The sequence below is a fragment of the Topomyia yanbarensis genome, chromosome 2 (assembly GCF_030247195.1).
Source record: "Topomyia yanbarensis strain Yona2022 chromosome 2, ASM3024719v1, whole genome shotgun sequence".
NCBI lineage: Eukaryota > Metazoa > Arthropoda > Insecta > Diptera > Culicidae > Topomyia > Topomyia yanbarensis.
In genome coordinates this window covers 324,052,740-324,069,725 of record NC_080671.1, presented here as the reverse complement: position 1 = coordinate 324,069,725, position 16,986 = coordinate 324,052,740, and the positions used below count along the sequence as shown (strand labels likewise).

Below are 16,986 nucleotides of genomic sequence, written 5' to 3'. Positions count from 1 at the left end.
ATAGTGAAGTGCTCTCTCTAATATGGTAACAATAGGTATTTTACCCTAACCTAACTAGAGGTGTACGAATTCAATTTGAGTCACACAATGTACTGAATTCGAATTTGCAGGTTCGCAAAAGCTTAGGAAAGGAAATGAAAAATGAGATAGAACCTTATTCTTTCTTTGGTAGAGTTTAGAGCAACGGGAAAGAGAACGGAAAAAACGGAGGCGAATGTAAATACACACTAATTGCTTTCGCTGAAATCAGCAAAAATTTGCCGAAATCTCATCAGCTGAAATCGCAATCAATAAATTTACAGCAATCCAGTCAGGTAACCGAAAATTTGGAAATGGCACTGTTAATTTGACAATTTTAATTGTAAAATTTTAGATTCTGTTGAGTGGATTGAATTTAAACGAATGACCTTTCAGCAATTTCATTTGGGTGATCTATACGATTTAAGTGTTTTGAAGAGTTAAAATGATTTAAAGTTTCACCACTCTCTTGTAACTTACGAAGAACACAATCTGAAATCGTAATTCGTAACTAACTATTCGTAAGTCATTCTAGCTCCGATGTGTCGTAATCGAAAAAAAACCTTTGAAAAGAAACAGATAAGTCAATCTCCATACGCCCACATATATGCAACGGTTTGGTTCATACAATGTTGTGTGCAACCATGTAACTTGGGATGAGTTGGGGAACTGTGGGTAAGGCGGACAAATGGTTCTTTTAGGTGAATGACTATTGAAATTCAAATGCATTGTATGTGAACGGTATCATTATGAATAGAGTAGGCCTTGAATAAAATCAGATGTAAGAAAAATTAGCAAGCATCATTGTGTGGATGTAGTTTTTAGGTCTCAAATTTTAAGGATTATTGGGGAAAAATATTTTATCCACGGTTTTTCGTTTATTCCAATAATCTAATGATCTGAAGTGACACCCGATAAACTGGTTCATGGATGAATGAGGCCAAATATTTAAAAAAATATGTGTACTGATGGGAAAAGACGGACAATCTTGATTAACTCAATTGATTTGCCCTTATAGGAATGCCTCGCGTATAGAAATGAAAATCCAACCTGCTAAATTCCGACGTGCAGCAAACTGCGGGATGTCCGTTAATGCAACAAATGCTAAATACGTATTTTATAGAACCTGTAAATGCAGAAGACTTCGCACAGGTACCGCACTGTGACTGCGAGCAACGGTGGGAGATAGACGTTTGATAGAAAGACTGGGGAACTGAAGAAAAGAATCGAGCAGTCTAAAAATATGTGGAACATTCGGTCATGCTGCAGAACACCCGTATTATTCAACCACAGTCACGATGATGATGATGAGTAAAATTAAATGATAAAAATGCAATGTTATTGCAAGCTCATAACAATATGATATTTTCAATGGCACATTTAAAACATAACTTTCAAGTTTTGCATCAAAAGTGATATGTAGTTGAATGTTATTGTAAAATGACAAAAACTATATTATAAAATACACAATTTACCTCAAATCTAAATTCGACCCCTACACATAATTTTTCGTCTCTAATTGAACATTAATTGGAAACCGTAAATTCACCAACATATCCATATTACCCCCATCATAAATGCGTTTTAACCGCTATCTGAAAAAATGCAGATTTATTCGTTTCATATTGCTCTAAAAAAGACACTTGTTAATTTCTGCAACATAATTCATATGCACACTCGAAAACCAACATAAGGAACTGTAACATAGAGTAATACATGTTGTCAAAAACGTTCTTTGTCAGTTATATTTGAGTGTATCCTTCATAAGTCTGTTTTACCCCTAGTTCCCCTGTAATTTTATAGGGTGTTTCATGTTTTCGTAATCTGACATCGGAGTGCTAGTGTGCACAAGTTGCAAAGAGCAGTTAAATGCCATTCATAAATTATGTTACGCATTTGAGGTGGGGTAGAAGTAGCTTAGGGAGAAAGCTAGAACGTGACATAAAATGGAACTAAAATTGGATTAAGGAGTTACACCACTGTAGAGCACGAAAAAAATAATCATATTTCGGGAATTTTTCTTTACACAATAAAGAGATTAATCGAGATCTTGTTAAATGGGATTTAAAGCATTAGTAATAAATCACATAAAATATTTTTTTCGAGTAATTTCAACACAGTATGGCGCCCATGCGAGTTTTTTTTTGGAAGGGGTCCATGACCTGAAATATATCTCCCGTAATGTTTGACCTAGAGCGAAAAAAATAAGTTTTTCTTATTTCTTATGATAAAAGCTAGCGACGTACGTAGGATTTTTTCAATATTTTAATTTTTCGCGAAATGGCACACATTCGAAAAAACACGCCGAAAATGTCATAAAAATCGACTCAAAATTGTTAATTAAATAGAAATTATGCAATAAAAAATAAAATCCTACGCACGTTGCTGGATAAATCAATTTTGAATATATTCTGAAAATCTCAAAGCGATCAAAAAGCATTTGTGCGAGTAATATTTCCGGCCAGTGGTTTTGAGAAAAACAGTTTTCGGTACACTCAGTAATGGTGACGATTTTCCCTAAAAAATTAGGTAACAAGAGCATTCAAATTTGTTTTTTGGCATTACGATTAGGAATAATGTTGCAAACACCTTTGTTCAATCACAAGCTATTGTGAGTCTTACTGTATCCGAAATATGTTGCTCACTGCGAGGTCACTTTTATAAAAAGTCGATATCGAAATAATCACGTTAAGGTAGTGTGTTAGCAAAAACTGCAATTTTAGTTCTAGAGCCATGAAAATTTTAATGAACACTATTAAGTATATGTACTACAAATAAATGCAATATTTTTTCTTGTTTTTTTGGCCTAGCACAACATATATAGTCCCTAAAGGAAATTAAGTTTTTCCATTAAGGGGGGTGAGGGTTTCAGCAAGAAAAAACCATTCTTTTGCGAATTTTTCTTAGAACTTTGGGTGAAGCGAATTGACCAAAACTTTTGTGTATTATAATTCATTATTTCAATAACATTCTGTAATTTTTTCATACAAATATATCCACAAACGACTCGGTGATGAAGCTTTTGTAGAACGTCTCTAAAAAAACACGATTTGCGAATTACAGGTATACCTTGATACTTCGCTTCGTTTAGTGTACGTACTATCGAATCACAAAAATAAATTTCAAAATATTACTTTTTATGTTTAATATGGCATGAAAACTTACAAAAATAAGATTTATCACTGAATTAATCCCCATATTAGTGATAAATTGTTCAATTACTGTGTACTTGGTTTGAGAAGAACGGTTTGCTACAACCAGAATGATTAAAAATGGCATGTAAAAGCATTTCCTCGGACTTATTCAGTTCCTTGACTACGTACGATTTGTCTGAATTTCGCATAAAATATTCTGAATTTGTAATAAAAAACCAAAAGGAATAAGATGCCTCTGAATGTTGTAGGATATTCGAGAGTTATTGATAAATTCTTTGGATTTGGTAGCATTTCCGCGAGCGCGATGCCATTAACAACATATTGTTTTTCTTTTCCTTTATTTTTTGGTCGCAAAACGAATATTTAAATATATCTGCAATGGCGATTAAATTTTAAATATATTTTATGACAACATATGAGCTTAAAGATATATAAAGCATAGTTCGTCATACTTTAATCCTTGAGCCATGCCAATATGTTGAATACTTCCTTTAATTGCTCGCACAAGTTTCACAAAAGAAGTATAGATGGAAAAAGGCTCGTTTAGCTGTGTTTGTCCAGATTTGTATGTCATATTAGTCTCCATCAAATTCGCTAGGCGTACTTGATCCGAATCTTACCCATTCCATTCAAAACTTAGTATCTCCTAGAATGTAATGAGTTCAGAACCCACATTTTATGTGCATAATATTTGAAAATCAATAATTAGCAAAAATAGTGTTCTCATTGCTCTATATAGTATACCTTAAAAGTTACTAAAATCATTTTCGGTCTTCAGAAAAATTTCTTTGAATTTTACCGGTTACTTCGTAATACTTCTCTGATACTTGTGAGACACCGTACATAAAGCATACAAAAGTTTTTGGTCAAACTTTCCGAATTTTGTGAAGTTAACTGTGAGTTTTAGAAATTTACTTGAGGTTCGTTTTAGTTTATTTGTTTGAAGTAATATTGTAAAGCTTGAAGACACCCCTTGATGTTTGAAATTTTTTCCAAAAATCCTTTAAATACTCTTGAAATTTCGTAAACTTTCAGAAGTTCTAATGATTTCGATCAAGATCGTAAAATTTTTTGAAGTTCGCAGAATTACCCCGAGTTTGGTAAAAGATGAGTGAATATCATGAACACTGCTGTTTATGTAAAATGTTTGAGTGTATGAAAATTCACTGAAGTTTGAAGTATTTTCCAAAATTTTATACAACCGGCGAATTGTCATCCTTGAAGGTCATTGAGATTCTCTGATGTTTGACAAAAAAACTATGAATGATAGGAATATCGTCCAAATTGTCTGAAGTTCTAAGGATTTCCTTGTAAGTTAGCAAGCTCCCAAAAAATTATAAGACTTTCAAGATACTTGTAGGACGTCCCTAAAGCTCGTAGGATTCTTTCCATACTAGGTAGAATTTCATGATGCATTTATGGTTTACTTAAACTTTGGAATACTTTGCTGGAGTTTGCAGAACTACTCTGAGTAGCACAGAACCCTTGACATAACCTCTTTAAAGTATGCAGAAGTAACAGGGAACCCGTGAAACTTCTATAAAATGTGTCGCATTTTGTTGAAGTTTACAAAATCAAATGAAAAAAAATTGTTGGTGGGTGTACGTACTATCGAGGCAAAATGTACGTACTATCGAGGGTACGTACTAACGAGGGTACGTACTAACGAGGGTACGTATTATCGAGGTATACCTGTATCTCAAAAACTTAACGTAGGGGTTAGGTATTTTTACATAGAATGTGTTTGCACAATTTAAAATAAATCGGTTAAGTAGTTTTTGAATGGCAGTTAACACCGCAAATCGTGTTTATCCAGAGACGTTCTACAAAAAACTTCATCGCCAAGTCGCTTGTCGATATTTTTTATGAGAAAATTACAGAATGTTATTGAAACGATGCATTATACTACACAAAAGTTTTAGTCAATTCGCTTCATCCAAAGTTCAAAAAAATATTCGCAAAAAAAGTTATTTTTTCTTGCTGAAACCCTTACCCCCCTTAATAAGGCATTATCCGCCTATGTCAAAGCGCATCTTTCGCTTTAGCTTTGATTTGATTTGACTTTAAAAATTCTCACAATGATGTCCCATGCTAACTTGATGGATATAATACCCGAAGAGGGAGTTCTAAGAGTTATAAGAAATGTCTCATCACACTGTTAGGTGGATTAAAAGCGTTTTTATAATACCTTCCGAGAAGTCGACTGCTCTAAGATGTTTTATACTGACGGATCAAACCCCGAATGGTCAGATCTGTCAAAAAAAATGAAATAAAAGAAATATGCCCGATGAACTCCTGCAGGTAAAAATTATGCCAAATTTTCGATAGGCCCAGCAACCGAGCGTTGCGTTGCGTTGCGTTGTGATGATGATTTTGGCGGATTGCACACTGACTTCATCATGTTTGACTGCTGATTATCTAATTGTTAAGTAAATAGAAATTATGCAATAAAAAATAAAATCCTACGCACGTTGCTGGATAAATCAATTTTGAATATATTCTGAAAATCTCAACGCGATCAAAAAGCATTTGTGAGAGTTATAGTTCCGGCCAGCTCAAAAAAGTGGTTTCGAGAAAAACAGTTTTCGGTACACTCAGTAATGGTGACGATTTTCCATAAAAAATTAGGTAACAAGAGCATTCAAATTTGTTTTTTTGTATTACGATTAGGAGTAATGTTGCAAATCAAACACCTTTCTTCAATCACAAGCTATTTTGAGTCTAACTGTATCCGAAATATGTTGCTCACTGCGAGGTCACTTTTATAAAAAACTGATATCAAAATAATCAATTTTAGTTCTAGTTCCATGAGAATTTTAATAAACACTATTAAGTATATGTACTACAAATAAATGCAATATTTTTTCTTGATTTTTTGGCCTAGCACAACATATATAGTCCCTAAACAAATAAGTTTTTCCATTAAGGGGGGTGAGGGTTTCAGCAAGAAAAGAAACCATTCTTTTGCGAATTTTTCTTAGAACTTTGGGTGAAGCGAATCGACAAAAACTTTTGTGTATTATAGTGCACCATTTCAATAACATTCTGTAATTTTTTCATGCAAATATATCGACAAGCGACTCGGTGATGAAGCTTTTTGTAGAACGAAAAAACACGATTTGCGAATTATCTCAAGTTTTTGGGGTTAGGGGTTAGGCATTTTTTACATAGAATGTGTTTGCACAATTTGAAATAAATCGGGTAAGTAGTTTTTGAATGGCAGTTAACAGCGCAAATCGTGTTTATCCAGAGACGTTCTACAAAAAACTTCATCGCCAAGTCGCTTGTCGATATTTTTTATGAGAAAATTACAGAATGTTATTGAAATTATGCATTATACTACACAAAAGTTTTAGTCAATTCGCTTCATCCAAAGTTCAAAAAAATATTCGCAAAAAAGTGATTTTTTCTTGCTGAAACCATTACACCCCCCCCCCCCCTAATAAGGCATTATCCGCCTATGTCAAAGCGCAATTTTTTCGCTTTAGCTTTGATTTGATTTGACTTTAAAAATTTCTCGCTATGATGTCCCATGCTAACTTGATGGATATAATACCCGAAGAGGGAGTTCTAAGAGTTATAAGAAATGTCTCTTCGCACTGTTAGCTGGATTAAAAGCGTTTTTATAATACCTTCCGAGAAGTTGACTGCTCTAAGATGTTTTATACTGACGGATCAAACCTCGAAGGGTCAGATCTGTCAAACAGAATGAAATAAAAAAAAATGCCCGATGAATTCCTGTAGGTAAAAATAATTATGCCAAATTTTCGTTAGGCCCAGCAACCGAGCGTTGCGTTGCGTTGCGTTGTGACGATGATTTTGGCGGATTGCACACTGACTTCATCATGTTTGACTGCTGATTATCTAATAAGAGCTACTTAGGAAGTGGTAAGTGGTAAGTAGGAACTCATACCAATCCGACCTATATTAAAACCTCAACAACCATCATTGCCGGCCGCCCCCATCTCCATCGTTCACGGGGATGGATAAAGGATAAGGTAGACAGGAAGTGTTGATGCTCCACCTACTTAACGGAAGGTAGACGACTCATCAGGCTCTTCCATAGGTGTCGTGGAGTTGGTCGTTTGGAAGGATATAAGGCCTAGGATTCGCTCCAACCCTAGTAACAATTGAGGTTTTATGGTAGTTTTATAGCCACTTATAAAACTTAGATTGCACTTGTAGCATGCTATAAAACTTCAATTGTTACTTGGGAAGCAAGCGATGCGACCTGTAAAGCATGGTTTATTAGGTAGTAGTTCAGTTGATTTTCGAGTACACGATCACTCGAAAAAGAAAAGATCTTGTTTAGTTTTTGGTTCTTGGTAGCTAGCTACCGAAAGTATCCTGTTTCCTAAACAAAAGCAATTTGAACTCCACACAGCCGACCGTATTTCCTAGGAAAGCTAATCTTATGTGCGTAATGGGCCGGATCACTATTTATTGCGACAGTATTAAAAAAATCGCTATTTTTTTCTAACTGAAACTACGGACTGATACGTTGTACAGACATATTTTCCAAATGGGATTGTTTGCGAAATACACGTATACAAACGATAATATCGAACATTGACGGGAAATACAAAGGGTCGTTAACCTGATGCACGGGCTTGTAAGCAATAAAGGAACTCGAAATTAGATTCCCAAAAACAGACGCCGCGAATTTTCAGTACGTATTGACCCTTGGTCATCGATACTATAGTCATATTGAAGTCATATTGAGGCTGATTTCCGAACAACTGCCTATTGAGAAAAAATATTAATCAAAGGTTGTATACAAACCGAACGTACAAAAGAAAGCTAAGAAATAATTTTGAGCTGCTCAAACTAACCATTAACAGTACCGAAAGATTCACTCTGCAAGACGGATTCACACGCGCGTCGTTTGTCCCCCTTCCTCGTCAGCATACGACCACAGATCCTGAAACTGAGACAGGCTCTAATCCGTCAACCTGTCGAAGTGAACGAATTCACAGCGGTTGGGGATAGAACCCGACCCAGTCCCGGGTTTAAGCAAAAACGGCAAAAGGAGGCCTGTACCCCGAAGAGATAAGGGATAGGAGTTCTGTAACAGAGGTGAATGGTGATATAGATTGGCCTCATATTGCACGATAATACAGCTTCGCGAACCTTTTCGTTAGGCTAAGCAACCGAGCATATAAAAATTCATTCACTGCAGCGGCAGCTGTTAACTGTTGATCACAATAAAACCTGTGTTGCTGGAATTTTTTCCACCACTTGGTATTACTGGAGTCCATATATACTATTGCGCACTGCATAACTGTCACAGGAGTCCGGCCACCAGAAGACTCATTAGGTGCTTAACAATACGTTTTAGGAATATAACAACCAATAGCGAGAAAATGTCTAGCAATATACTTAATTCAAATATCATTCTTAAAGACAGCAAACAAGCAAAACGAAAAGCATCAAATGATCACGAAAAGAATAATTAAAATAGAGCTTAGCTTAACTTAGCTTAAGTAGCTGCCCGTAGTTGCACTGATTGACCGAATGGGTAAAAATGCACAATGAACCAACAGAATGTTACTTGGGAGAAATAAAGCATTCTCACTGTACATGTGTTCATGATTCAACACTTTAATAAATTGCTCAATAACGACGCCGGCCACGACCAAGGCTGTTCCACCGAGGAAGGGAAGGACTGTTAGTTCGGCACTCGCTTTGGCCAGAGACCGAGACTACCTCTGTATCTCTACGAGAATCATGGGAAAGGAACTGTGTTAGTAAGCAAGGAAAAAGATCAGGATATGTCTTGGTAGACAATACGATCTGAGCAGTACGCCCTATAATCATTCGTAATTAATTTCCAAAACGTCAATCACTCAAAACTCAAACTCAAAAACATCGACCATCGGCTTTCTGGTATTTTTATGGTTACGTATTTTTAGAACGTAACCTAATATTTCAGTATTTTCGCACATGTGTATTAAACAAGTTTTAAATTGTGCGGGGTGTATGTTTTATCTCTGCATTTCGCAACTAAGCTCACCACTAGCTTAATCTTAACAATTGCGCTCTTTATTAAAAAAGAAAAAGAAGAAAAAAAACCTATGTCAAAAGACAAACGGTCCAACCCGATCAGAACATCATAACAGAAAGCTATCAAGTTTATATGGTCGGTGTTAAGTCAGACCGGACTAAGTCGCAAAACATCAAAAAATGAGATTATGACTATACTGGATAAAAAATTTCTTCAGCTACATTCAAATTTTGCCAAATTTGAAATATGTAACCATAAACAAGAATTATGGCCAAAAATAATTTCCAATTATAACGCAGAGGATGCTGCAATTCAAACTTTAACCCCGTTTTTCTCGAAATCAATATTTTGTCACTTAGTCCGGTCTGACTTAACACCGACCATATCTCATGTTGATATTTATTACTCTCTGTGTTATCTTTATGATATACCGATCAGGCATGCAAGAAAACTTATCAAGATTATATCTTCTGGTGCTATCATTGGATTAATAATATTGTATTAATGTACGAATGCAACGGCGATGTTAAAGTAAGTTAAATATTCTTTCACAAACGAAAAGAATAATTAAAATAGAAAACAAAAAGTAGGTAGCCCTAAAGGTATCGACTCTATTCGCGATGAAAATATGGAATAATTCTGAGCGGCTCAAAATAAGTATTTACTGTGAGTGTAAAGTATACACGACGGACACAGGGTAAATTGGGGAGAGATGCCGCACCTTTTTAAAAATCGATCCTGCATCAAAATAAACCATTCCATATTCGAAGAAATCATTTTTATCAATTGCGATGAGTTTTTAAAATACTGTGAAAAACCATGTCATGAAAAAAAGCAACAAATTTTCACGAACATTTTAGAAAAAAAAAGTATTTTTTAGCTCTCGTTGATGTTTTTTTTGTGATTAGGTGTCCAGCTAAGTTTCTTGAAATTTGACTATACCAATAAATCGGCTAGCACCTACACTTTTCTTAAGGGGATAAAGGGCGAACACGAAATTATTGCGACACATTCAACAGGGCATAACTTTTTTTCCATTGGGTAAAAATCAACCAAATTTTGCACACTTTCTCATTGATGTGTATTGTTTACATGCTGTCAAACTCGAAGTCGTGTTTTTCGATTCAACGAAAATGGAGGTGAACCAACGCGAGTCAAGAGAACAAATTCTTTCCAAACACCTGGAATTTTCTGACCTGTCGCACCGGTAGTTGGGAAAAATGTTGAACATTCAACCGTCTCCAGAATGTTGAAGCGGTTCCAGGAGCGGTTGACGTTGGACCACGGCAAAGGAGCTGGAAGAAAACCGGGACCGGAGAACAAAAAGACGGAGGGAAAGGTGAAGCGGATGATTACAGCAAATCCCAACGTCTCAAGCCGTGATTTGGCTAAAAAGATCGGCATGTCGCAGAGCTACGTCCAGAATGCAAAGAAGAGAGCTGGACTACATACATACAAGGTACAGAACTTCTCAAACCGCGATGAGCGGCAACAATCGACGGCTAAAACTCGGGCACGGAAGCTCTACGAGAAGATGCTGACAAAATATGGCTGCTGTGTGATGAACGACGAAACGTATATAAAAGCCGATTTTAAGCAAATTCCGGGGTTGGAGTTTTTCACCGGCAAGAGCAAGTTCTATGTGGACGACAAATTTAAGAAGAAGAACATGTCGAAGTTCGCCTCCAAATATCTCATTTGGCAGGCCATCTGCTCTTGCGGACTGAGGAGTGAGTCTTTCGTGACAAAGGGCACAGTAAATGGCGAGATCTACAAATCTGAGTGCCTCGAGAAGCGCCTTTTGCCGTTCTTGCAGCAGCACGACGAAGCTCCGCTATTTTGGCCTGATTTCGCATCTTGCCACTATTCTAAAAGTGTCCTGGAATGGTATGAGGCTAATTCTGTCCATTTTGTTCCAAAGGACATGAATCCGCCAAACTGTCCGGAGCTGCGCCCGGTGGAACAGTACTGGGCAATGATGAAGCGGGAACTTCGGAAGAGCAAGAAGACAGTCAAAGACGAGAAGGACATGTCAAGAAAATGGAAAAAAGCTGAGAAAGTAATACCGGATGACACTGTAAAGACTTTGATGGAGGGCATCAAGCGAAAATGCGTTCAATTTTACACTCAAGGCTCCATCGATTAACTTTTCTTTTGAATTTTGAAGTAAATTTATGTATAAAACTACCCTAAAATTTTGGTTTGATTTTAAACTTTATAAGAAAATTGGCATGACATTTTCGGTGTCGCAATAATTTCGTGTTCGCCCTTTACTACCACTTCTAGAATTATTTTTTTATTCGACATTTTAAAAATATTTTTTCATTCGCAATCTTGTGTAACGGTAAAGTTTGAGTAACTTAATGAAGTGTACTATTTATTTATATGTTTGTACGACCGATAAATATCGATGTGTCAGTAGGTTTCTTAAAAGCAGTTTTGACTGTTTCAATGAATTTGTATAACTTAGGTTAGTTCCTCAAAGATTTATTTTGAAAAAAAGCATAAATTCCTTGAAATTTTCGTTTTTATCCCAATATTGACATCACTACAAATCAATGCATTCACGAAAATCAGTGCCTGAAACTTTAAAGAATAAACCGAAGTAACTAATACTTAGATACATATCGCACGTTTTAAATATACAGATAAATAGACTCATAATCCAATATGTCACTGTGTTAGGTCCGTTAGTTTGTGGATATACCTTAATAAGAACCTATACCTAACGCAAATGTTCATTTAATGACATTCCGAAGTGATAAAAATACTTTTAGCTATGAATCCTTCGCCATCGTGTGCCGCATCTCACCCGCAATTTTGATGCGGATCTATCCTAATTGTAGGGGAGAGATGCCGCACGACGACATTTTCTCTGAAATTATGGATGACTGTACTCATGATCAGAATGCCTTCTAAAAGGTCCCAGCTATTCAACCGATACATGATTTACCAAAATAAAATCGAGCAATTTAAAAAAATGAAATTTTTATGTGGTACTGAAAAACTTTCGGCACTCTGTGATGCAACTGGCCGCATACAAACGTTAATAAAATTGTCGTGAGTTAATAATTAAGATTATTTTACATCTCCAGTGTTGTAATTCTTTGAAAGACAAACTCACAATATCATATTAGGGGAACTGGGGGTAAGCCCGACACCCTGGGTAAGTCCGACACCCCACGACTTTTCCCAGATATCAAATTTTAAATCATACAATAATGACAGGATATTATTAGTACGATTATTTTAGGCATTTCGATACACTTCGATGCCATATGGGTTCATTAAACGTCAACGAAATAAACAAAACAAGCGAAAGCAAAGTTGATGCGCTTTTGGATGTTATTTTTAGTTGATACATTTTAAGGTTTTAATAACACAAAAGCTTTGAAAATAACCAGTTTTTGTGTCACACATTCTATTCTACTCTTCATATCGTTATTTGTGTGTATTGAAGATATGTTTGAGTATTTCAATACTGTTAATTGAGCATTTAACAAAAATGTGCGCTGTTGTGGTAAGACCGACAGTTTTTAGGTGGGGTAAGACCGACACGGTGTTTAGATGATTGGGTTCGTTTTTGATTCGATACAAACGACTCGGTATATTTGTTGTGTTCAATTATACTATAATTACGTCATGTTAACAATTGAAATACACGGAAACTATTTTTTTCATTTTTTTCAGTATTATCTCAAGCCGACCAAAAAATAAGAATTAAATTGAACGTGATTCATAGTTATATTACAAAAAGAAATGAAAAGTAAAATCTAATATGAGATTTTCAAATAATATTGATGAAAAATGTTCATTGACCGTCGGATTATTGATCAACAGTGTTCCGAAAAATCACAACACGAACCGGATAGCTCACTACGAAGCGTGCGTCACTTTTAAGTGAATGAGTCCTAGTAACAGCGTATATAATCTGCTTGCAGAACAGCTCTTCTTCGTTATAATTGCTATACAACTGGCAATAAAGCTCGAAAGAATTACTTGAGAAAATCCGTACCATAATATAAACCATGCGTTAAACATTATTTATTCATAACACCACGCATTCCAATGTTCTTCCTCTTGCTACGCGATGAAACTACAAAAAGCATGCGTTTGCATCACACATACTCATATACACATAATTGCAGTTTATCACACATACACAATACATTTTTAATGGAAAAAAATTGGACAAAAAGAAAGTTCAAAAGGGGTCGCTCTTGCCCCTTTGGGGTGTCGGTCTTACCCGCAGCGTTTTTAAAATGTCATTTTTCTCCATTTTTTGGCAACCAATAATTTTTAATGAATTCAATTTTTTGAAACGCTGAAAAAAATTATATTTTGTTAAGAACTACCTAAACAAGGATTATGCACAGAATATACAATTTTAGGAGCTTTGTGGAATTTTAGAAAAATTATTGCGCTTAAGGTGTCGGACTTGCCCCGCGGTCCCCTACCGTTCAAAAGTGACCCTATATACGAGATATAGAGAGTGCGGCATCTCTCCTGACGCGGCATCTCTCTCGAAATTACCCTACTAGCAATTTCTGACTACTAGAAAGAAAAGTAAGCAGGTTTCAAACGAATCGATGAAAAGAATGATTGGAACTGTTTTACTAATTTGATGCACAAAATTAGAAAGCCCTAAAGATGCAGGAAATGATGAAAAGGGTCCTCTTTTTTGTCGATTCTTACGTCGTGAATGCAGGAATCACTAGAATTCTTGGTTTCTTGGGATTGTTCGGAGCAAGATAATAGTGATATAAACTTTCTAGTGGACATCAACCCTCTTTACGATTTTCGGATATAATTTAAACTAGCGGTTCTTAACCTTTTTCGTACCATGGACCCGTTAGAAATCACCCTGGGTTGCTGCGGGCCCTCACATAGATTTTGTATGCTATCAATATGTTATTTTTAGTTTGTTAGGAAACAAGACTTGAAATTTCAATATGCACTCGGGAAATATATTTTTCTTCACGGACCCCCTAGGGGTCCGTAGACTCCCGTAAATTATCCATTGTTTTATATTTGCACCAATCTCGTTGGAAAAACATCAAACATTACAAAAACTCACGTTTTCTAACGGGCGGTAGCAGTATATTTTCAAAACGGTTTTTATTGTGAAATAAATGTAAATATATTGCAAACTAAGCGAGAGAACCGTGTTTCTATTAATATAACATTCATTAATAGCCACAAACTGTGGGCCTTATAAAGGGTTAATCTATTTCATTAAATCATTCACTTCATTTAATGAAAATTTATGCTTTTTTATATTAAATAATTTTATTCATTTCATTCATTTTCTTCGTTATTTCCAGATCATTCATTTTACTAGTGTCATTAAATTTTGTTTTATTAAGGCATTTCAATTGCGTTAACCTTTTTTGCAATCGAAAAACGCTAATTTTATTGCCCAAAAGGAAACCGCCGCATTTTTTTTTTTTTTTCAAAAAACTTTTCACCAATCTAACACTTTTCACTGTATCTCAATAAAAAGTAATAAAAAGAGCTGCCAGACTCCTAACAAGTATATTTCATAAGGTTGGAACACTTCTCACTTCATATTCCTACGTTTTGATCGAAACGAAAAGGTGGCAATATAGTACCTACTGTCTTATAAAGGGTTAAATAAATAGAACTAAAGAAACTGAATATTTGATACAATTGATAAAATTAAAGAAAATTAATAAAATTATTAGAGCTGAATATATAATTAAATTAGTTCAATTTCTGCAGAAAATATAATTATTGAAATAAAAAATTATGGCATTTAAGAAAATGTTGCAATATTAAAGCCCGTAAAATTAATAAAATAAATTATTGGTTAACATGATCTCCATTTGCAACGGGACATCTACCTATGATTCGCAGAAACTCTGCCCAATCCCACCTCCGTTCTCACTGTTCTTACTAACACTGTCTTTTCTAGTTATCCGATTTATGTATTTTAAATATTACCTCTCACTTGAGTAGCATGACTCAAAACTTTCGATAACTTTCCCTACTTACTTATTTCTATCCAATATAATGTAGTTATACCAAAAAAGCAGGATATTAACATTTTTGTTAAATTTGAAGTATTGATAAATTGGATAAAACTACGAGGATCCCGTAATCATCTTTGGATGAAAAGAATCTTATTTCCCGAACAAAGTCAAACATTTCAATTACAGCAAGTATATACGGAACTAGCAGAGATGGTTCTGTAACATTAGTTCCAAATCTTGCATTTACCTATGTGAAACACTCGACGAAAAGTACTCTTTGATTTATCAGAAAACGTGTGGTTGTTGACGCGACATAGATACGAAAAAAATAATGTCCCGGTTCTCAATAAATCGACTAATCTGCAAATCTATAGTTAAGTGGAAACACCTCGCAATGGAATTTCAATTTTCGCATTTTTGAGCTTGTTTAGTAAGACTTATATATAGTGCTACTGTCAAGATTAAACACTACTGACTTATCTATAAAGATTAGGTACTTCAATGTTCAAAGGTCGGTTGTGGTGTAGAGATAATAGATGGGAACTATTTAAGCAACGAACGGGAACAGCTTAATTTAATATCACTTTCGCGTAGTTGAGCTTCCATTCCATTCGTGAAATGAATTTCTGCACCGCATTATCTGTTTTTCTGTTAGGTTTGATTGCCATCGTCAGTGCTGGTACTCTGAGAAGTGAGAATGTAACCAAAGGTATCCTCGATCATAGGATTAAGGAATTAATCGAACTGTTCAAATCCTTGATGCCCTGTGGAATTCCGAACTTAGGAATACCTGTCTTGGCGCCGTTAAAGCTTGACCACATTTCCTTCAACTTTGAACAGTCAGGACTACTTTCGTAAGTTACAGAGATTCAATCACCACCGAAAGAAGAAAAAAATTATGCATAAGGTGTTTCAATTTTCAGTTTGAAAGCCGAACTTAATAATCTTCTGGTTGAAGATTTGAACAAATTCGACACAGTCAATGTTGATTTGAAGATACTGCAGATGCAGCTAGATTTCAGTTTATTTTTCAATGCAATCAAGGTCACCGGTGAATATAAAGCCCAAGGATCTGCCATTGGGTTGATTCCATTCAACAGAGGAGGAAAAGTTGCTTTTAACTTAAATGGTGAGCAATTTTACAGTTAAATATACATAAACAGCTTATTAATCGAAACTTCATTTCAGGTCTCACCCTTGACGGATCGATCAAGGTTAAATTAGATGGCGATAAAATCTTACTCAAGGAGTTAAAACAGCGACCCACGGTGATGTCTGTGAATTCAAAGTTCGAAGGGGCATTCCTACTACCAATGAATACTTTTATTTTCAACAAAATCGTGGAAACGGCCCTGCCAAAGTTCTTGAGAGACAACGAAGAGCTGGTGTCATCATTCTTGGAGGACATGATTAAACCACAGATGAACAAAATACTGCAAGATTACACACTAAAAAACCTGACGGATTTGTTAGGGAACTCAACCAGTTCAGCACTGCCGGGAAGCTGCTAAGCCGTTATTGCAATTATTTAAATCATAATTTGTTGTTATGAGATCTGTACGGCACATGTGCCGTGATAAATATGTTTATCCAAATTTAACCAATTTGCTACTTTCCGATTATCCATGGTTTTCTTAAACAAAACATTTTAAAGATTTCATCTTCATCTGCTTTCGCTTTGTTGCACTTTTCACCGGTAAATTCCTGGTACAATCAATCCCGGTTTAAGGAAATCTATTTCGATGCACAAAAGAAGATAGAGAGCACCGAGTTCCATGGAAAATCGGTGAATAGCGTTTGAATAAGGAGAAGGCGA

At 35.5% G+C, this 16,986-nt stretch overlaps 2 protein-coding genes across 3 annotated transcripts in view; one reads left to right on the top strand and one right to left on the bottom strand.

Annotated features, from left to right (window-relative positions):
• The window catches only part of LOC131683775 (acetylcholinesterase), a 403,722-nt gene that overhangs the window by 205,039 nt on the left and 181,697 nt on the right, over nt 1-16,986 (bottom strand). The gene's annotated exons all lie outside the window — the stretch shown is intronic.
• LOC131683781 (uncharacterized) lies at nt 15,776-16,681 on the top strand. Its single transcript, XM_058966076.1, has 3 exons — nt 15,776-16,024; nt 16,094-16,299; nt 16,359-16,681. The coding sequence occupies exons 1-3, from the start codon at nt 15,789-15,791 to the stop codon at nt 16,679-16,681; spliced, it is 765 nt and encodes a 254-aa protein (XP_058822059.1). The 5' UTR covers nt 15,776-15,788.